This window comes from Carcharodon carcharias, chromosome 9 (assembly GCF_017639515.1).
Source record: "Carcharodon carcharias isolate sCarCar2 chromosome 9, sCarCar2.pri, whole genome shotgun sequence".
In the NCBI taxonomy this organism is placed as follows: Eukaryota; Metazoa; Chordata; class Chondrichthyes; order Lamniformes; family Lamnidae; genus Carcharodon; species Carcharodon carcharias.
In genome coordinates this window covers 7,764,318-7,786,078 of record NC_054475.1, presented here as the reverse complement: position 1 = coordinate 7,786,078, position 21,761 = coordinate 7,764,318, and the positions used below count along the sequence as shown (strand labels likewise).

The window sequence follows — 21,761 nt, the reverse complement described above, 5'->3', positions numbered from 1 at the left end:
ATAATTTCTTTACATTGGGATTTGTCCTAATCCCACGTGCTCATCCTGTTTCCCATATCCCTTCACCTTCAACCACCTAGTTGACCTGTTCTTAAATGCTGACACGGTTGCTATGACCAGCGACTCCAACAGTACATTCTATAACCTCACAATCCTGTGTATAAAACAAAAAGCTTCCTCTTAATAGTTAAACTTGTATAGGTGTTTTCCCATTCTACACTACTCAACCACTGACAACAATTTGTTTCTATTGACTGTCACATTCCTTTAAATATCTTCAACCAAAACCACCTGTAATTTCTGTTTTAACAATAGCCCCAATCTTTCCAAGTCTCTCTTCGTATTCCCATATAACATGCAACACCTAGTGAATCTGCTGTGTCTGTTTTATTATTTTAACATCCTTGCTAGAATATATAGCCCAAATTGCACATGTTCACAAATATATCTCACTGTTTATATTTTCTATCCCATGCTATAAAACTCAGTAATCCCATTAGCTTTTTTAAAACTCGCCTTACACACTTGGTGTTGCTTTTAATGCGTTTTAAATCTGAACCCCCAAATCACTTTGTACCTTTACATCACCTAACCATCCTGTCCAAAGTATAATTAAACAAAAACTATAAAGTGTTTTTTAAAACTAAATTCTACCACCTCAGCCATACGGACATTAACACTGCCAACTTGGCTCTCACCCACAAATATAAAGCCATAAGATTATAAGTACTGTTAATATTTTAATGCTTTATATACATGTGTGCAAGACAAAAGCTTCAGCAAGTCAAGAACTTTAGTTTCCTATCTGGGATCAAAAGTTAACTATTAGTTCTGAACAATGCCTGTGCAATTTTAAACTAAGAGGAGTATGGATTGAAACCTGGAGTTGTGAGGGAGGAGTTACAATAAATGATTACAAAACAGATAATTTTATCAACTGCTGCCCTCCCCCACTGGAACATGGCATTTAAAATAGCAACCCCGCCTAACTCAACTTCTCTTCAAGCTCCCAGATCACAGAATAGTTATAGCACAGGAGGCCACAGGACCTGTTGGTGTCTCTGTGCTAGCCCTCTGCAAGAGCATTTCAGGTAGTTCCATTCCCCTGCATTTTTCCTGTGTAAAAGCAAATTTTCTCTTTACAGCTAAGTATCCAACACCCTTTGAAAGCTACGGTTGAATCTGCTTCCACCAATCTCTCAATGCATTCCAGTTCTTTACTGCTCACTGCATAAAATAACCTGTCCTCATGTTGTCTTTGTTTTTTTTGCCAATCCCCTTAAATAGGTGATCTCTGGTTCTCGATTCTTCTGCTAATGGGAACAATTTCTCCCTATCTACAATGCCAGACCCCTCGTGATTTTGAGCCATCAAATCTCCTTTCAACTTTCTCTTCTCTAAGTAGCAGTACCACTTAAGATGCAACTGCAGCACTGGCCTATAACTGCAGCATGAAAGTTGATAACGTAAGAAACAGGAACAGGAGTAGACCATTCGGTCCCTTGAACAATGCTCCACCAATCAATAAGATCATGGCTGATCATCTTGTATTTCGATTTACACATTCCCATCTAACCTCAATAACCTTTGATTCCTTGCCTAATAAGAATCTATCTACCTCTGCCTTAAAAATATTCAATGACCCTGCCTCCACTTGAGGCAGAGAATTCCAAAGTCGCACAACCCTCAGAAAAAAATTTCTCCTAATCTCTGTGCTAAAAGGGTGACCCTTAATTTTAAAACAGTGCCCCCTAGTTCTGGACTCATCCTTTTCATCTTCACCTTGTCATTGCCGTTCAGGATCTTGTATACTTCAATCAAATCACCCCTCACTCTTCTAAACTCCAATGGAAAAGGCCCAGTCTGTCCAACCTTTCCTCATAAGACAACCCGCTCATTCCAGGTATCAATCTAGTAAATCTCCCTTGAACCGCCTTCAACACATTTACATCCTTCCTTAAATAAGGAGACCAAGACTGCTCACAGTATTCGAGGTGCAGTCTCACCAATGCCCTGTATAACTGAAGCACAACATTCTTACTTTTATGTTCAATCCCTCTCACAGTAAAGGATAGCATTCCATTGGCCTTCTTAATTACTTGTGTACCAATATACTAACTGTTTGTGACTTGTACTAGAATACCTAGATCCCTCAGTACCTCAAAATTATGCAGCTATCCTCCATTTAAGTAATACTCTGCTTTTTTGTTCTTCCTGCCAAAGTGAACAACTTCACATTTTCCCACATTAAACTTTTTTGCCAGATCCTTGCCCTCATTCAACCTATCTATATCCATCTGCAACCTCTTTCCAACACACTTTCCTAACCTATCTTTGTGTCACCTGCAAATTTAGCTACCATGTCTTCACTCCCCTCGTCTAAGTCATTGATGTAAATTGTAAAAAGTTGAGGCCCCAGTACAGACCCCATGTGGGACTCCACTCGTCACATCCTGTCAATCAGAAAAAGACCCATTTATGCATACTCTCTGCTTTCTGCCAGCCAATCTTTTATCCATGCTAATATGTTACCCCGTACACCATGCGCTTTTATTTTCTGTAATAATCTTTGATGTGGTGCCTTATCAAATACAAAGGCAAGAAATGAATATATATTAAATCAAAGTTCAGTGTCTTCACCTATAGGTTTAGTTATTCTTAGTAGTCTCTTCCGGGTAGGCAGAGTCTCATTCTTTGGCTTCTCGCTCTCTTGAGGTGTTGAGAGACTCTCCTGGTTCTCTTGCCTCCGCAGTGCCTTCTCGCGTCGAATCTCTTCAAGAGTTTTAACTCTTATTTGTTCCAGTGGCTTTGGCTTGTTTAGAGCTTCATCAGGGGATGCCTTCCGACCTTTTGCTGTAGTACACAACATGGATTAAAAGGAGTGAACTCCAGGAACTTTCAACATTCTATACTGATAATCTTGAAGAAGCAAATGATTCCAGGTGAAGCAATGTTGCTTTCTTCAAAAACACCTTTTTTTAAAAAGAAACAAACAAGAAAATAAAATATCCAAGGAAAGTGGAGTCTGAATTTTAAAATGGCCATATTTAAAGTATGACATATTAACTGTGCACACAGGCAGACATGAATTACGGGGTGCCAAAGGCAATTATACAAATTACATTTCTTTGGTTATCTTATTACACCACAAAATATCCAACATCTATTTATATAGTGTTTTAATGGAGTAACATGTTCCAAGGTGCTTCACAGCAGCATTATCAAATAACATTTAGTACTGAGCACATAAGGTGATCTTAAGGCAGATGACCACCAAAAGCTTGGTCAAAGAGGTGACTTTTAAGGAGTGTCCCAAGGAAGGAGAGAGGTGGAGAGGTTTAGAGGGGGAATTCCAGAACTTGGGATCTTGATAGCTGAAGTGACAGCCACTAACCATGCAATGATTAAAATTGGAGATGCTCAAAAGGCCAAAATTGAAGGATCATTAATATCTCTGAGGATCGTAGGATTGAAGGAAATACAGACAACAAGAAGTCCCAACAGGAGGGATCTGAAAACAATGCAAATTGTAAATTAGAGGTGTTTATTAACAATGTAGATCAGAGCACAGGCCTGATGAGTGAATAGGATTTGGTGCAAGTTAGGACACAGGCAGAGTTTCATATAACCTCAAAAGTTACAGAGGGTAGAAGATGTGAGGCCATTTGAGTAGAAAGTCTAGAAATAACAAAGACATGGATAGTGGTTTCAGAAGATGGGCTGACAGAGGCAGAGTCAGGCAATGTTATGGAGCTGGAACTAGATGGTCTTAGTGATGGCAAGGATATGTGGTTGGAAGCTCATCTTGCAGTGAGATGATATGAACAGTCTGTCTCAGTGTCAGACAGTTGCTAAGGAGAGGGATGAGAAGATTGTATAAGGTCTGGAATTTGTGATAGAATCAAAAACAATGGCTTTGGCCTTCCCAACGTTTAGTTGCAGGAAACTTCTGCTCACGCAGAACTTCATGTTGGGTAAGCAATGTGGCAATTTAGAGTTAACAGAGAAGTTGGAGAGAGAAGGTTTACATGATAGCCAAAGCAGAGCAGTTACTGGAGGGGGCCAAGAGGATGATCAATGATGTGGAGATTTTTTATGGTGGGGGAGGTGAAAACATTGGAGAGAATTCCAGAAATGCCAGGTATGGTGGCTGGAGGTCCTGGTGGAGGATTAGGGCCAGCTTGTTGTGCAGTGGACACAGGTAGCCTGGTGAATTCTCATTTCACCTGGAGAAACCTGAGGAAAAGATGCCAACTGCACAGACGAATAGACAGCTGTCAACCTATATTTTGTTTTGGATTTCCAGCATCCACAGTTTTTTTGTTTTTATACCATTTTCAGCACTTCTTTATGGAAGGGCTAGAAAATCATTTGTTCACTTAGTTGTGGAAAATGGAGTTTAAAGCAGGGGAACCACAGGGTGAAGCTAAACACTGATGAACAGGTCCTGTTCTTTTTAAAATACTACTGGCTATTGGTTAGGCCACAATCAAAAGGAATGCCATTCACCTTTGCCTTTTCCCATTCCAGGATTTTTTTCCTTTCTTGGATCAGCTTCTGGATGCTTTCTGGATACGTTATCCTTTCCGGTTTCTTCCGGGAATTGCCCCTGCTTCTTCAGTAGAGATTCAGAGGCTGTTTTTGCCCGAACCGTCCTAATGATTTTAGACGCTTCCTCCAGCAAAGTGGAGGCCTGGATAGATTTGTTAAGGCCAGTAACACCAACTTTGAAGTCTCCATTGCCGTCACCGAGGTCCCGCTTGGCAGCCTTTTCCCTGCGAATCTCCTCCAGAGTTTTCACTCTTATTTCTCCAGAGCCTTCTGCTTTACTCACTGGCTTTTCTGCAAAGCGGAATGAATTTTGTTACTGACAATTCTCTGCAAAGTGCCAATCGAGAGCTGGATTACAAGAGTAGAGCAGGTAATCTGGTGAAGTGTAGCATCATGCAAACATCCTGCGGGTTTCTACGCTTGCCATGTGTGGCATAAGTTACTGCCCGAGATCTGTAATTCTGTGTAACACAGGCAGTGAAAAGGCAGTTTCTGAGGTGAGCAAAATATAACAAGTCACCTAGCCCTATCAAGAAAACAAGGTCACAGATTGCAGCAAAGTTTTGGCCTGCAAATAAGTAATAAGGTCAACTTGACAGCACTTCACAGCCATACTCCCCATGTAAGTCAAGCATTCATTGTTGCTTAATGCAGGTATAGACAGGAAAGACATGACAAAGCACAGCTTGCTGGACTATCGAGACTGCAGTCAGTGCAAATTCATATTTCTGACCCTCTATTTTGGGTGAGGCCACTGAAAGACATCATGATTAGATCACACTGGAACTGACCCAAATAAATTGTTCCAGTTTAAAGCAGAAGAACCTCAGGGGTGGATTTTCAAGCTCTGTAGCTGCCACAGCAAAGGCGCAAATCACCTCTTTTGAAATGGGTCACAGTGCAAGCGTGATCCACTGGAGTATGAGGATTAGATTACAACCCAAGGTCCCGAATAGAAAAATTCACATTTCTCAAATGGAGGGTGTGGAAATAAAACAGTCGTTTTGCACATGTAAGGGTCTATTTACGTAAACTCCTGCAGATTGACTAGTGAGGAGCACTTGAGGAACCTAAGACCAGTGTACTGCCTGCCATCTGGATAAGAGACAAATATATGAGACATCTTAGACGAGAAATAAAAATGCTTGGTTGGCCAACCCAACTCAGCAACGCTCTTTCCACCATGACAGGTCATTCGAGGAGAAGAAACACTTATATATGACTGCCACATGCAGCATTTTAACCTATTCAATACACTTCATTTTTGACTACCTACCATTTTCTGTTGTGGGAACTTCTGCAGGCAAACCAAGCCTCTCCCTTATGGACCTGGGAGCTTGAACTGAAACAAAAAAAGAGAAATACACAGGTATTGGTGAGTGACTTAGAGCAATGGGAACCAGTCACTTCTGTATTTAGAAAGTACAGGAATATTCTCAGTAGATACATTTGATTTTATAGTGACTAAGGAGCAGTACAGAGCAAGGACTAGGCAGGTACCTTCAATCTCAGCTGCATTACCATCAAGCCCAGTGATGTTTATTTCAGAAAATGGAAAATAAATCCTAGGGCCACGTCACTTAGCAGCAACTTCTAGTGGTTGGACGGAACAATTGGATGAAGTTCACCCACATTCTGAATTTGATGCAGATGATTGGCGGGAAAAAAATAGAAATGGGGACCAAAAGGAAAGCAAAATGGTGATTTATATACAGTACTAGCTGATTTTCTATGGCACGGCACAATGTTTACATGGGGTGGGTGGAAGGAAAAAGTGGCATTTCCAGTGTAAGGACTAAGCAAGATGTTTGAGAGTTCTGCTCAGTGGGAAAACAACTCATTTTCTTTAGTGTGTAGACTTTTATAATGAGAAAATTAAATACATTTTGAGATAAACTAATTTCCACCATATCTCCAAAAAAATCTCAGGCAAGCTGGAACAGTTGTACAGTATATCCCTTTCAGCTAGGACCACTAATACTAATTTTATGATTATGATTTTAAAATCATTAGGGCTCCAAGTATGTTAAAATTAAATAAGGTCAAATATCCAAGTGGAAAGTTGTATTCAGCGCACACTTAACACACTATTTGCTAAACACTACCCCCCACACCCCCAACAACTTATCAGGAAAGTTATGCCAGGAAAAAGCTGAAGAGTTCACAGCTCATCTCATATTAGTGCTTTATACCCAAAGAAAATTCTAATTATTTTCACCATTAAAACTGATTCCTTTGGGTTTTTTTTATTGAGTCTCAAATCAGTCAGTTACTCAAGCCTGAAACTTCTGAGGGAGATACAGGGTTCCGATCAAAAAATTCGCAAGAGAGTTTTTCTATACAAGTTGATTTTTTTTGCTTATAAATTATTCATATCTTTACTAAAAATTATCAGTATTAAATGTCTGAGTTTAGTGATAGCTCATGAAGACATCAAAAGAATTTTCCAAAAATATCCGGAGACCAATACAGCATTTTTTAATTGTTTAAGTAATTGCTCCTAACTCACTTAGACACAAATTGGCAACAGCTAAAGCTTGTTGGCTCCCTAGCCTCCCCAGGCAGATTACTGAGTTTGCCAGAGGCCTGACTAGACTCTAATCTTCTGTTACCAGATGTGTCACCTTGACCTCTGGGTTACCAAGGCTATTCATTATCCCAATTCTTCTCCAATGGTACCAACTTCAGGGCCAGACTGCAGCTGAGCAAGTCCAAACTTGCAAAATGATTTCTGTACCTTTCTGTGCCAGCTCTTCAGGACCATCCTCAGCCAGTATCTTCCTTTTGCCAAGTCTCTCAGAGAGGTTGCGTTTTAAAGTCGCTTCAATCTCAGCTTTAAAAATTAAAAAAAAATATCTTAATCAAAATGGAATTTATGCAAAGTAAGCAATTAGCAACAATGACATTTAAGACTCCTTTTGCCTCACTGGGAGTAGCAGCACGGTAGATCAACTAGATTGTATTAATGTTTTCACTGGAGAGTTCAAGCTAACTAGGATGACAGATTAAGCTGGAGGGAGTGGATGCAGAAAATTCTTCTTGGCCAGAATTGATCTGAAGATAAAACATCTGCAGACGATTCAACTCATTCTTGTTTCCAACAGCACTAAAGAACATCACTAAGAACCCAATGATAACACTGCTACCCAGGATCATGGCCGAAAGATCATATTATAGTGTTGTTTATGGGAGCTTTCTGTGCAGAAATTGGCTGTCACATCTCCCAAGTCACAATAGTGACTACATTTCAAAAATGTTTCATTAGTTGTAAAGTACCCAAGGTTGTGAAGAGGGATGTGGAGATGTTTGGAAATTTTCAACCACACAGCTACTGCTTGTGATGAAACTGTGGAATGGAAGATACCTTTGACTGGCAATTCCTCAGGGTTATCCTTTGGTAACACTTTCTTTTTGCCAAGTCTTTCGGCAAGACTGCGTTTAAAAGGTGGCTCAGCTTCATTTAAGGTTACTAGAGGAGAAAATAAAATGAAAATAGGTATTCTTTGTAACAAATAATGTGTAACCACCCAATTTTAGATAGTCTTTCAAAGAAGTTACACCACGTTTAGCAGTATCGCACACTCCCAATGACAACAGTCTTTAATTAGTATAGTCTCACTATTCCCTTGTGATCTTATTACTCAACACATGACCTCATTCTTCACATACAAAATACATAGGGGTCCAAATAACTTTTAGACATGAGCACGTAGACGGGTGTATAAATTAATGTAGAACACACCTCAGCATATTCTGATGAACCATGTCCGAATGATATGGGTGAAATTTTCATTGTTTATCTGTTTACCACAGAAATCACTGACTGTTAAACTGGTTTCTAGGGTATATTTATTCTCTTGCACAGAGGCCAATAACTTGCTGGACTCTCATGGCATACAAGTAAAACGGACAAAAGTACATCCCCACAAGCGTGTGGTGAAGAATATTGTTGGCATTAAATCATAGCACTGAAGAAGCTTGTTTGGTTCATAGCCCTGCAAATGTTTTCATTTCAAGTGTTGACCCCATTCCTCAAGAAAGTTATTTTTGAATCTGCTTCCTTTCAGGCAGTGCGTTCCAGGTATTTCTTACGTGTATCTCAAAAAGGGGTGATTACAGTTAAACCTCCACAGCGGCTATGGAGCTGAATGCTCCCCAATATCTTCACTGTGGGAGAACTGATTAAAATGAATCACAAATTGGACAGCATGAATTTAATGATAGCTCCAAGGTTTTAAAATACTAAACGTATAATTTTCTTTATTCATTGATGGGATGTGGACACCGCTGGTAAGGCCAGCATTTGTTGCACATTCCCTAATCGCCCCCTGAACTGAGAGGCTCGCTGGGCCATTTCAACAACATTGCTGTCAGTCTGGAGTTAAATGTAGGCCAGACCAGGCAGGATAGCAGATTTCTTTCCTAAAGGACCTCAGTGAATCAGATGAGTTATGACAATCAATGATAGTTGCATGGTCACCATTACCAAGACTAGGCTTTCAGTTCAAGATTTTATTAATTGCTTTTAAAATCCACCCCAGCTGCCACGATGGGATTTGAATCCATGCCTCCAAAGCGTGAGCCTGGGTATCTAGATTTCTAGTCCAGTGATATTACCACTACATCACCAATTAGATAATTAAATGTGACTGAAAAGGAAGTTATTGTTCAAGAGTGCAGGTTTATAGACTATTAACTTGGAATACCTGTTGGTTGGAAAGAATATATAGGATGACAATGATTAATTTATTCCTGAAATAGTGCGGTAGAATAATGCCTCTTCCATCCAGCTAATGACAATTTAAGTGAGTTGCCATGGAATTCAATTTAATAACGAGCTAAAAACACTCACATTTCTTTGGAGATAAGGTCACCGTTCGGAAAACCGTCCTCACATTTTCCTTTTCAATGACCAGGTTTTCACGATTCTGCTCCACCTTTTGTGCCTGTGGCACCAGATCGACTGATGGCTCATCTATGACAAGAAAGAAAAGGGGCAAGGTTGAAGGATGGCACACAGAAGACCGTCCTCTGAAACACCAACCTTTGCCAAACCTCCACAGAATACCAAAGCAGAGGTGACAAGCCAGACAGCAACGATGACTTACCCACTTCCTTCACTTTCTCCTTCATGAATTTCTTCTGTTTAATCTGCTCCAGGGTTTTTATACCAAAATCCAAACTGTCATCTGCTGGACAGAAAACAGGATCATTGCTAGTACAGCAAAATGAATCAGCGTCATTTTGAACATAGACCAGCTTGGTCATGAGAGATTGTATAGGGTAAGGCCGGAGGGGACAAGGGGAAGGGGAAAAGAGTGGAGAACTGCGGCGTTGTGGGGGGGGGGGGGGGGCATCTTTGTAAATATTGATATACTTCTGAAAAATCCTTTGTTTTCCTTACAGTAGCTGACAATACTACCACTGCAGAAAATGCAGTTTTATTGATAAAACAGAACAGAAACAACAGATCTTTCCTCATCTAAATCTACCATCGTAACCCTCCATTTCTTTCTTGGGGCAGTGAAAAAAGTTAGCTATCAAAGCACTCTTGTCTCCCATGACACCTACTTGTGGTAAGCCCAAGACCTGGTCTCCTTTTCAATTGCAGTGACAAACTAGTAACTAGACACTAGAACTGTCCTGTCAAATATTAATTCTAGGAGGCCCTGAGTTTCTAGTTATTTCTGGGATTCTCTCAGGTTACCTTTCTTAATAGGGAAGGTCTGTCTCTTGGCTGAAATAATGCGGATGCCATTCTGTTCCTCTGCAGTTGGTGGCTGAGTGTTTTTATTTTCCTCTCCTTCCTCAGAAAACTGATCTGAAATTAGAATGGGAACATTAGTCACTAATTCTGAATGTATCCCTGTCTCTCACACTTTACAGTAAAGAAACCACCTGAAATATTCCTTGGCTCCTTGATTTTCTTCACTACCATGTAGCTTTTGTATAGCTCTCAAAAGGAGAGCCTTATAGGACCATCCAATTTACAACTGTAAAGGATTATTGATCCAAAGGGGGAATAAAGACTCATTAACCGATCGCGACCATTTTTACCATCATATTAAAAGGGATGAGTGATCTACAAAACAGGATGGTTAGAAAGAGTGTGTTTGTTAAACACGAAAAGGACCAAAATTATGAAAACGGAAATATCTGAAAAACATATAAAACAAAAGCTACAATTCTGAAATTAAAAATGATGCACCTGGCCTAACATGAAATATAATGGATTCTGCCTAACACATGATCAAATTTTAAGCTCTACCAATTAAAACACTTGAAGACCACAATGCAGCCATGGAGAGATGTAAAATGTTGCTAATCAACTATCAAGGTTACAGAAAATTGCCGAATGAAGTAAAACTAGATTTAAGTTTTGTTTTGAAAAGGCACAGAAAAACACATGAAGTTCTATATTTAAGTAATACACTATGTTTTAGAAGGGAGGAGGAGCCACACAAACTCTCTCATTGACATGTTTCTCCTAAACGACTGAGAAGATGGTAGTTCATTATCCTGATGACTTAAATTCCACCTTTTAACCAGGCTTCCTTTGTAATCAGATTTGTGGATGACGGAAATGAATAGAAGTTTTTCTGCAAACTTTAAAAAATGGTGGCAACCCATCTACTGACAATAGTTTTTACATCTTTTCATACTTAGGGGGTGTGATGAATCTTCACAGGATACAGTAAACGAAACAGACTGACCAGATGGGTCACAAGCAACAATAAAAAAAATGCACAAACTTATGGACAGCTCAACACTGGGTAATTAATTTATACCCACTGGGGCCTCACCATGCAATCTCCTTACTCATTGAGTTGCTCAAACACAAAGGGTTGGAGGGCACATGTCAACTTGTTGTACAAGCAACTGTGGGCCAAAAGTCTTCCTTATCAATGGGGAAATTGGTGGTGGTGGTGGTGGGGGGGGGGGGGGGGGGGGGGGGGGTGCGCAGAACTAATTATATAATTGAATAACATAACTAGATACTGTTCCGATTAATTCCTAAACTACCAAGGAAAACAGCTCAGGATGAAACATCAACAGACAATGAGCCAAGGACCCTCCTTCGGGCAAAGCAGTCATGGAAGGGAATGGAACTCAACTCATATTACCAGCAAACCTTTGTCAAGACTCCAAGTTACCCTGGAAAGAGGAACAGAAATTCTTTTTTTTTTTACAATAAACCTGAAACCAGTTTCACTTTTAGTGTTAAGGTATTCCAGATAATTTCCTGACTGAATTTGGATTGTGATGTGACTCTGCTATCATCTCTTCAGAGTCTATAAATTCCATAAAGGGTGAACACGAGACAGCACCTTCAAAAGGGGGAGAGGACAGAAACCGCCATAAGGAGGAAAAAGCAGGCACATTACAACAGAAGAATTTAAGCTTGCTCACCATCATCATCTTCGTCATCATCCGCAGCATTGATAACCACAGGAGGGTGAGTGGGGCTTGGAACATTCTCTGATGCCTCTAGTTTCATTACCCCCCGAACTTGAGGGGATGGATTAGATTGAATAGGGATCTTGGTCTGTTGTAACTGGTTGACAGGTAACTGTGGTAACATGGGCTCCTCAGCTGCCTCAGCCACCTCCTGTTTAGTTTGGGCACCTGAGATGAGTGAACATATCTTTGTGAACAGAGTTGTGACTGAACATTAAGCACTGAATGTGCGAGTAATTTACCTGTCCGGTGCATCCGTACCACAGGTAAACAAGATTACAATTGGTAACAATGCACTTCGGAGTACTAAAAGCAGCAAACATATAGCAACTTAAATATTAACCAGGTGTTTCAAGGATAAAAATAATGAGGCACAGCTAAACAACTTCCCAAGAAATATGTAAAAAAAAACCCAAGCATCAAGTATAAATAGAATGATCGCGATGCAAGTTTTTTAATATGAAAATGTGAAATTTCAGATCTATCCCGATCAGTTTATTGATATCCAGAGTTCTGAACTCCCCAAAACTAATTAACAACCCACTATCTTCAAACTGCTGCTACGCTGTGACTGACTTACGATTTAGGAGCAGGAGTAGACCACTTGGGCCCCTTAAGCCTGCTCCACCATTCAGTAAGACCATGACTGATCTGACGGTAACCTCAAGTCCACATTCCTGCCTGTCCCCAATAACCTTTTCACCCCTTATCAAGAATCTATCCACCTCTGTCTTAAAAATATTGAAAGACTCTGCTCGATAGAGACGTGATTGTAAAGGAAGAAAAACGATCAAATGCAGATCATGAAGTAAGCAGAAACAGCTGACGGGTCAGTCTCTCAGGAGCAGATTTCAACAAGGCACTTACTTATACTTTTGCAAGTTTTACTATTTCCTATCCTAAATATACTGAAAGCTGGTGGAAGAGAATACATTTCTGATCTCTAGTGCAAATTTCTGGTGTTTGTTGAGGGTCACCTCCATAATTCACCCGATTTTGTCACTCAACTCACCAAATGAACTCCAAGTTCTACTTCACAAGGAAGCCGTACAATAGCAGCTCACAGTATCAGTCATATAAAAAAAAGTTTGTGGCATAAATTATTCCATGGATCACTTAGTGAAACACAAAGATTTGATGTGCTTCTTAGCCTGCATAACTCAAGGGTTTCCGGACACCCACCCTCATATTCTGCCGACATACGTGTCAATTGCATGAAGAAGCAGTTATAAAGAGAGTGACTGGCACAGAAAGGCCAGACTGGATTTCTAAATGTTTCCCGTGTCCATGTCAGAAATGAACAATCTGAGTGCATGCACCTTTTGTAGCAGGGAAGAAGACTCCTTCGATGAAACGAGGCATGCTGTGGCGGAAAGCACAGTTCAACTTTGTACACCCAGTGGGTTGCTTCTCCCAGTAGCAGGGGATCTCGCTCCGCCTCTTCTAAAAGGAAAAAGACATAATCTCTTACTGTACTTCACACAGTGAAGTAACATCACACACGTTAATCTTATTACATGTCGACAACAGTCTAAACAGCACAGCTCAAGGGCATGCATCTTCAGAGAAATAAGACAAGGAAGCTCAATAAGAGAATAAAATTGTACAAATAGAAACACCAGGAATAATAAAGGTGAACACACAGCAGTTTTAAATATGTTCTCATGCTCAGAAAATTATTTTTATAGATGCACAGAACCTATGATCTAAATGTCTTTACAGGGAGACTTTGTGACTGACAACTTACATCAATCTCCATGTGACGAAACTTGCAGACCTGCCGAAAGCATCGCCCTTCCTGCCACAAGGTACAGATGGTCTCACTGCCGAGGGCTGCTTCACAGTGACGAAAAAGACAGTTGTCCCCCTATCAAGCAAAAGTAAATTTAACAAATACATAAAAACTATTCTTGGACTTCATGTCTCATTGATACAAACAAGCTGAGCTACTACTCCGTTCCACTGATACTAACATAAAAGTACAGACGTACAAGGATCAAAGCAGAATAGGCTGCTAAACAGAACACCTTCTGAATAGCACTCAAGCAGAGAGAGGTTGTTCCTGTGTACAGCAGTAAAATTAGGTCAAATATACTTTTGCTGTACCATCTGTTTAAGCAAAACTGTGCTTTGGGGAAAATAATTTCCAGACATTCTGAAATTCATTAAAAAAATACTCTGCATTATTGACTTCCAATTCTTGGACATAAATATGCAATCATGTTCTTGTTGCTAACCATGAAGTATGCGTATTATTCAGTAGAGTTGAGCAAGAGTGTCTAGTCATTAGTGTGACTACCTCAGACTACTAGTCAACTGGAAGGTTGCTATTTGAGAAAGATACCAAAACAGAGTTCTTCTGGACTGACTGTATTGGAACAATAGATTCTTTTAACTTTCTTCTGGTATACCTCATTTACAATGGTCCGCTAATTCCCCAAAAGCTCGCTAAAAATGCTGCATACCAACCTTGGCACACGTAGAATAAAAATAAAAGTAACAATCGTCTCCTTGTTGAGTCATGGCTGGAGTATAACAGCTCCTCCCAAATCAAGCAAAGACTTTCACTGTTACTTTGTCCACACTCTTATCTATTGAGTCGCAGTGTAAGATAGTCTGCCTAGGCGAGATGACAATATACTAATCTTCTGGAACCTTTTTCACCCTTTATCTAAACCAAAAGAAAAACAAGATTGCAAAGTGAGTGAATTGCACAAGAAGGTACAATGCTGTAATGTAGTTACAAATAGCGTTTAAATTGCATTAACTTCTTCAATTAAGTAACTTAAGCTCAAACGCCACAAAATACTAAAAGGGAATTATGGCAAAAGAGTTGGCACCAGAGCAAGCTACATGACAGTTTGCATCCATTCCCTTTCTGAAGACGCTTTCCTCTTGCTGCAAAAATTACCTTTTGTGTTTTAAACAAGAGTTGTGAGAGGAAAACAACTGAATCAAAACCCCAGGCTCTTACAAGATGCTTGGAGAAATCCCAGCTGGGGATTCCTGGCCTAGAGCTGCTGTACAATTAGAGAAAATAATTCAATCACCAAATGGTGCCTCACAATTAAAGATTTCAAAATAGCAACATAACTTTAATCGACAACTAAATGCAGAATAATCAGGAAGCCCAGCTGAAGAAAAATGTATTATATGTGCCTTAAGATAGGACACAGAGGCATGCAACACGTGTACAGGTATTTTACATGCAGCATTTCAAATATGATGGTTAAATGTCTTAAAATAATCAGTAGGCAACAGGTATAGAGATACCAGTTCCAAATACCCTTTGGGAGTTGGTGTCAATCAACAGCTCAATCAATTACTACAAGGGCCATAGGTATCGCAACTCTTGGGCTAGGTAGTTATTTGAATGACATGAACCAATAACAAGGTGAATACTTGGGAAGATGTCTTTAATATTCCCATGTGCAGGTGGAATAAAAGCAACATGCGATTACTGCAAACCAACGCTACACTAGTGAAAGAGAGTTACCCTGTTAGAAAGGAGCAGTTGATGTACCTTTGAATGGTCAGCAATTTGAGTGCACTTCCTCAGGTATCCAGGCACGTGTCCCTGCAGGCCAACCAACACTGAATCCGTCAATTATGAATGGCTACGTATCACCTCCATCGTCACACACTGGGTAGAAATATTTTGCGATCTGCATGCACAAAGTGCCTTATAAATACTCTACTTGAAGGTGCTAGAATGAGTCCATCTTCTGCTCTGTTGAACTGCAGGAAGCCAGGGATTAAAAATCAACTCCTCCGATAAAGTTCACAATCATGTAGCCGGGCTGCTGCTACACTTACAGCCGATGGGAAATACCCCATTCTTTCTACAATCTTCCAAGAGATTCCGCAGCCTTGATTGGCCTTGGATTACGGGGTTTTTTTGTGTGGCGAGAAATGGCTAACTTAATTAATAAAAAAAACACACGGATCCAACTCTGCTTCTCCAGGACATCTGCACCTATTGAAGAAAAGCACAAACAACCTCCCCAAATTCGTAAGCAGCGTCCCCGGCATGCTTTGATACATGACCCTCTATCAACAGAAACATTCTGGATTTTCACTGCAGTATCCCCATTTGCAAACAGACTTTTCTTAACACACCCTGTAACAGGGGTACATGCCACTGCTGCCTGGGCAACTCTTCTGAATGTGATCAAAGGTTGGCAATCCCAAGCAGTGCCAGTTAGTAAGCACGCTGGGATCAATCAAGATGGGCACTGCAAATATACTGCCAGGATTCAGTGCCCAAAGGCAGGTCATCTTGTAGGGAATTTGAGCTTGCAGGAGTTTATCGAGAGTAAACTCCTCTATCCTATTGGGAATACCCAAGGAGACCATCAGCATGCAGTGGAAACCTGACTGGTGAAAAGTCATTGCAGCTTTCTCATTGAGTGAAGACAGTACAGGTCTCTGGGCACACTACCGCTTCTGCAGGAATGGAATTGCGTTCCTTTTTGGCAGAAGAAAGAGTAGAACATTGGGTGCTTGAAGCACAATTCTCCCACTTGATAACAGAATTCTTCCCAATGACCGTAGTTCATGATCAACATCAACAGGTCAGTGGGTAGGGGAATAAATGATATGCAAAAGGAGATACTGCAGCTTTAACATTAAGAAGCTTTAATACTTACTTCCATCGCTAATACCCAGAGTTAGCTACAACCAGTTAGTTTTCAAACACAGCAAAACCAAATCTAAAATTAGGAGTTACTAACACTGAATTCAGAAGGAGCACCTGGACCATGACTGCAGGCTGGACTCCAAACTGGGCTGGGTCCAAAGATAGGGATTTGGTTATGTTGTGTCAAATGAGTGGGTTACAAATTCTGCTGAGAGCAGTTGCACCCATTGACGAGAAGAAACAAAAACAGGACTTTCAATTGTAACGACACATTTTTCACCTCAGGAAATGTTGTGTTTAAAGAGTGACTTGAATACTGAAAAGCTGATCAGTCATATCATCTACACATTGGGGCACAGAGATAACAGGTCTGGAAGATTGGCACAAATCAACCAAAGGAGCTATATTTATATAGCAACTCATTCCACTGAAATGTCTCATAGTGCTTCACACAATGCATTACTTTAACTTTTGGGGATGACTGCAAATGGAGAAGTCGGAGTCCTGGGTCTCCATCTGAATACAAAATATATTTACAAAAGATGCCGCACCTGGTTAATTACTTGACATTCTGAAAATAAACCACGCTTGTATTAGGGTTCCCATAAGAATAGCTCCGTTACAGAGCTTCTCCCAGGTCGATTCCCAAATTGAGGGCTGGGCATGAGTACAGGGAGCAAAGGTATACTGTTGTGATCAAAATAGGTAAAAAGCCCATTTTGGAAATGACAGGCATAAGAGGCATAATGCTCCTCTACAGTACACTGGCATTTAAGTTCATCAATTGCCCATTGCGTTTTACTTGAGTGCTATACCATTATTGGTTTAGTCTTGTGCAAGCAATTTTTGTTAAAATGCAGTGTTTTACACACAGCTTGCAGAGTCCAACAGACAAGGGTATATTAATAGATTGGGGTGACACACAAACTTTTTAAATCACAAATCAAGGTTGATGTTGCCCTGTTTTCTGTGCACAGTCAAAAACTTAAACGCAACCCGGGGAGGAGAGGGAGGGAAAAGTATTAGTAAAACGCAATGAGAAGATGTTCCCCAGTGCCAATTAAGTATTCTCTGAACTTGCAAAACCGTGTCATCTCACCCTTGTAGTTCTATAGTGCCAACTAAGGGAGGACCATACTTCTTCAGTCAAATGCTGACCTTTCATTTTAAAAAAGGGGCACACAACCAAAGGAACCTCGCATCAGAATACTCTGGTTACGAATTCCTCTTCAACAGAAACAAATTTAATTGGCACTCAACGTAGGTCTTGAAAAAAAAATTAGTGGCATGGATTATAAATATGGCATTTAGAATCTGGCATTGCGACCAACTCCATTTAATTTAACAGGTGAAGTATCTAGATTTCAATACCCCCCCCCCCCCCCCCCCCCCCCCCCCCACCCCCACCCTATTACTTGAAGTAGCTCCATCTATTTTTACCTGTCAGCTAAATCATGAGGCACTCACTGCATAGCCTCTGCCATACAATCTCACTTGGCAGGGTTGTGAAAGAATAGAGTCCAAGTGGAGCCAAATTAAGCACCAGCAAAAATACCCTGCCTTCCATGTTACATTGCATAATTCAAAACAGGAAAAACACCAAGTGGGTTCTGTGTCACGCGGCAAGAAGCCACGATATTAAAAAGCTCAACACATGTCCATTCTGAAGCTGGGCAGGCTCTTCCCTGAAACCATAATTTTTAAAAAATGGGAACCTCGGGACAATTCTCTTCGGCCCCGTCAACCCATCTGCCAAACAAAAAGGCAGGTTTGGATTTTGCAAACCCAGACTTCGACAGCACTTCAGAGCTCTTTTCCAAAGGAAGTCAGGTTATCCCAGTGACGAATTCCAAAGGTAGGAACACCTCACTGTGACCATGAAGGTGCCCCCCACTCCACCCACCCACCCACCCCCCCTCCCTCCCTCCCCTCCCCCTCCTCCCCTCCCCCACCATCGAGGAGATGGCCACAAAATGAGCATTGGCGAGTTCAGGATCTAAACTCAGTGAGCTACAAAAAATAAAGGGCCAGCAGCCAGGCTGAATATTTATAAACTGTGGCTGGCAACCTGGCTTGGGATTAATACCCCAAAAAGGCCATAGGTGCCACGTCAGATGCAGGTTAGGGTGGATCTTCTGGCTCCCATCAGGGGCTGATTGACACATGATGTGGGGGCTAAAAGCCAAATGGTTCCTTCAAACCCCCCCCCAATCTTCCCCCCCACAAAAAAAAAACACCTGATACTGGGGTTAAAAATAACAAAGGATCACTTTTAACAGTGAACATAGAGAATGAAGATCCTCTGGTTAAATATTACCCCTCATTTCTGCAGCACTTGCCCCTCTCTGTCTCAGCCGGCTCAGGGGGCCCCCTGCGCCGGGTAGCCGCTCCAGGCGGGTCCGAGGCTTCTCTCCGACCGACCGCGGCCTACCCGCTCCTCCGCTCCACTCAACCTAAAGGCGTCTAAAACCCCACCTTGCGCCGCCTATGTTAGTACCTCACTGACTTAACGATGTAATAACGGTAAAACCAGTACCAAAAGCAGGTTTAGAACCGGCAATCCGCGGCTAATCAAACCTCTCGACGACCCTGAGCCGCGGTACCGCCACTGGGCGCCAGCAATAAACATGGAGGCGCCCGCCGGATGTGCGGCTGTTGGTGGTGCGGGGGGGGGGGGGGGGGGGGGGGAATGGGGAACCTGCCAGCAGAAAACATGGCGCCCGCCGGACGTGCGGCTGGGGGAACCTGCCTGCAGAAAACATGGCGCCCGCCGGAAGTGCGCATTGCGCCTGCCAGCGACAAACATGGCGAGCGTCGAACTGTCACTTGCCTGCCTCCCCTCACCACCCCCGCCACCACCCCTGACAGAATTGAAACTCATCGTGGCTAAAACAATAAACTTATTATCGGGGGCAACAATAATATTTGACATTTTCAATACTTTGGTGCAGAATTTAGCTCGTGCACCTTTTGACGCGTTGCAGCCGCAGTTTCGGTGACTCCTAATTAGTGACGTAGACGCTGCCCATGTGATGCCGCAAGCCTTTAATATCCAGTGGGCGGGTTCTCTCTCAGGGCCCGGATAGCTCAGTCGGTAGAGCATCAGACTTTTAATCTGAGGGTCCAGGGTTCAAGTCCCTGTTCGGGCGTTGATTTTTTTTTTTTTTCTCTTTTTTCCCCCTATTTCATTAACATGTACTTTGCAAATTGTGGAACTTCTCAATTCCCCCTATTTCATTAAAACGTGCTTGCAAATTGTGGAACTTCTCAAAATAGCACCGCGTCGTTGCAACCACTTACTCTGAAATAATAGCCACCAATAATTGTTTAAACTCACTTCGGGCGCAACTCCATATTCAACGCGACACCAATTCCACAGCCAAGGTAGAGAGGATGCCCTGTTCCACCTCCAGGGCCTCTTTGGCCTAAAGAAAGAGAGACTTGCATTCACGCGGCGCCTCTCACGGACCGGAGCACGCCCCCAAAGCACTTTACAGCCTAATGACGTCCTTCTGATGGGTAGCCATGGTTGAAACCCGTGTCCATTGGAGTTTAGGAGGACGAGAGGCGTTCTTGCTGAAACATATAAGATCCTGAGGGAACTCGGCAGGGTCTTGGCTCGCTGAAAGGATGTTTCCCCCGGGTGGGGGAGACTAGAACTAGGGGAAACCAGTTTATCAAATAAGGGGCCCCCCTTTGAAGACGGAGATGAGAAGAAATTTTTACACTCCAAGAGTGTGAGTCCGAACCCCCTTCTCCTGGGCGTGATAGAGGCTGGGTCATTGAATATTTTTAAGGCTGAGTTAGATAGATTCTTGACCGACAAGGGAGTCAGATGTTACTGGAGGCAGGGAGAATGTGGACCTAAGGCCGCAATCAGATTAGCCATGACCTTATTGAATGGTGGAGCAGGTACAAGGGGCTGAATGGTCTACTCCATTCCTGATTCGTATGTTTGTAGTGTAGCCAATTTGTGCACAGCAAGCTCCCACAAAGAGCAATTTGACAAAGACCAGATAGTCTGTTTTTGTGATGCTGATCGAAGGATAAATATTGACCAGGACACCAGGGATCCTTGCTTATAGGCCTCAGCCTTTCCACCACTCTTCTAACCCACACATTTGTCTCCCCCAGGATTGATTTTGAGCGTCAAGTCACAGACACTTCCTCCTACCTCTCCCTGGACCATGACCACACCACTGAACATCAAGCCATTGTTTCCAGGACTGTCTCTGACCTCATCTCCTCTGGAGATCTTCCTTCCACAGCTTCCAACCTGATAGTCTCCCAACCTCGGACGGCCCGCTTCTACCTCCTACCCAAAATCAACAAACAGGACTGTCCCGTCAGACCGATCGTGTCAGCTTGCTCCTGCCCCACGGAACTCATTTCTCGCTATCTTGACTCCCTTCTCTCTCCCCTTGTCCAGTCCCTTCCCACCTACATCCGTGATTCCTCTGACACCTTATGTCAACAATTTCCAGTTCCCTGGCCCCAACCGCTTCCTCTTCACCATGGAAGTCCAATCCCTCTACACCCCCATCCCCCACCGGAATGGTCTGCGGGCTCTCTGCTTCTTCCTCGAACAGAGGCCCGAACAATCCCCATCCACCACTACTCTCCTCCGTCGGGCTGAACTTGTTCTCACACTGAACAATTTCTCCTTCAACTCCTCTCACTTCCTCCAAATAAAAGGTGTGGCTATGGGTACCTGCATGGGCCCCAGCTATGCCTGTCTCTTTATGGGGTATGTGAACATTCCTTGTTCCAGTCCTACTCCGGCCCCCTTCCACAACTCTTTCTCTGGTACATCGATGATTACGTTGGTGCTGCTTCATGCTCTTGTCGGAACCCGGAAAAATTTATTAATTTTGCTTCCAATCTCCACCCATCCATCATTTTCACGTGGTCCATCTCTTCCCTTCCCTTCCTTGACCTCTCTGTCTCAATTTCTGGTGATAGACTGTCCACCAATATCCATTACAAGCCTACCGACTCCCACAGCTACCTCGACTACAGCTCCTCACACCCTGCTTCCTGTAAGGACTCCATCCCATTCTCTCAGTTCCTTTGCCTCCATCGCATCTGTTCCGATGATACTACCTTCAAAAAC

General features: G+C 42.2%; 1 protein-coding gene and 1 non-coding gene across 6 annotated transcripts in view; one reads left to right on the top strand and one right to left on the bottom strand.

Annotated features, from left to right (window-relative positions):
* Positions 1 to 19,297, bottom strand: part of zc3h11a (zinc finger CCCH-type containing 11A) — a 32,703-nt gene extending 13,406 nt beyond the window's left edge. Inside the window, exons 1-14 of one of the 5 annotated variants that reach the window (XM_041196247.1) lie at positions 19,185 to 19,297; positions 15,533 to 15,985; positions 14,479 to 14,680; positions 13,757 to 13,876; positions 13,329 to 13,452; positions 11,962 to 12,177; positions 10,259 to 10,372; positions 9,660 to 9,740; positions 9,404 to 9,526; positions 7,916 to 8,020; positions 7,289 to 7,384; positions 5,828 to 5,893; positions 4,510 to 4,842; positions 2,641 to 2,853 (exon numbers count right to left, since the gene is read on the bottom strand). In XM_041196247.1, the coding sequence (XP_041052181.1) occupies positions 2,641 to 2,853; positions 4,510 to 4,842; positions 5,828 to 5,893; positions 7,289 to 7,384; positions 7,916 to 8,020; positions 9,404 to 9,526; positions 9,660 to 9,740; positions 10,259 to 10,372; positions 11,962 to 12,177; positions 13,329 to 13,452; positions 13,757 to 13,876; positions 14,479 to 14,532 (1,645 nt within the window). In that variant the 5' untranslated portion in view covers positions 14,533 to 14,680; positions 15,533 to 15,985; positions 19,185 to 19,297. Of the gene's footprint in view, positions 1 to 2,640; positions 2,854 to 4,509; positions 4,843 to 5,827; positions 5,894 to 7,288; positions 7,385 to 7,915; positions 8,021 to 9,403; positions 9,527 to 9,659; positions 9,741 to 10,258; positions 10,373 to 11,961; positions 12,178 to 13,328; positions 13,453 to 13,756; positions 13,877 to 14,478; positions 14,681 to 15,532; positions 17,915 to 19,184 lie in introns of all 5 variants that reach the window. The other 4 variants (XM_041196246.1, XM_041196248.1, XM_041196245.1 and 1 more) reach the window with 4 other exon arrangements.
* Positions 19,298 to 19,724: 427 nt separating this feature from the next.
* On the top strand, positions 19,725 to 19,797 carry trnak-uuu. The gene has a single exon. It is a non-coding gene; the product is annotated as a tRNA-Lys (tRNA).
* Positions 19,798 to 21,761: the final 1,964 nt, after the last annotated feature.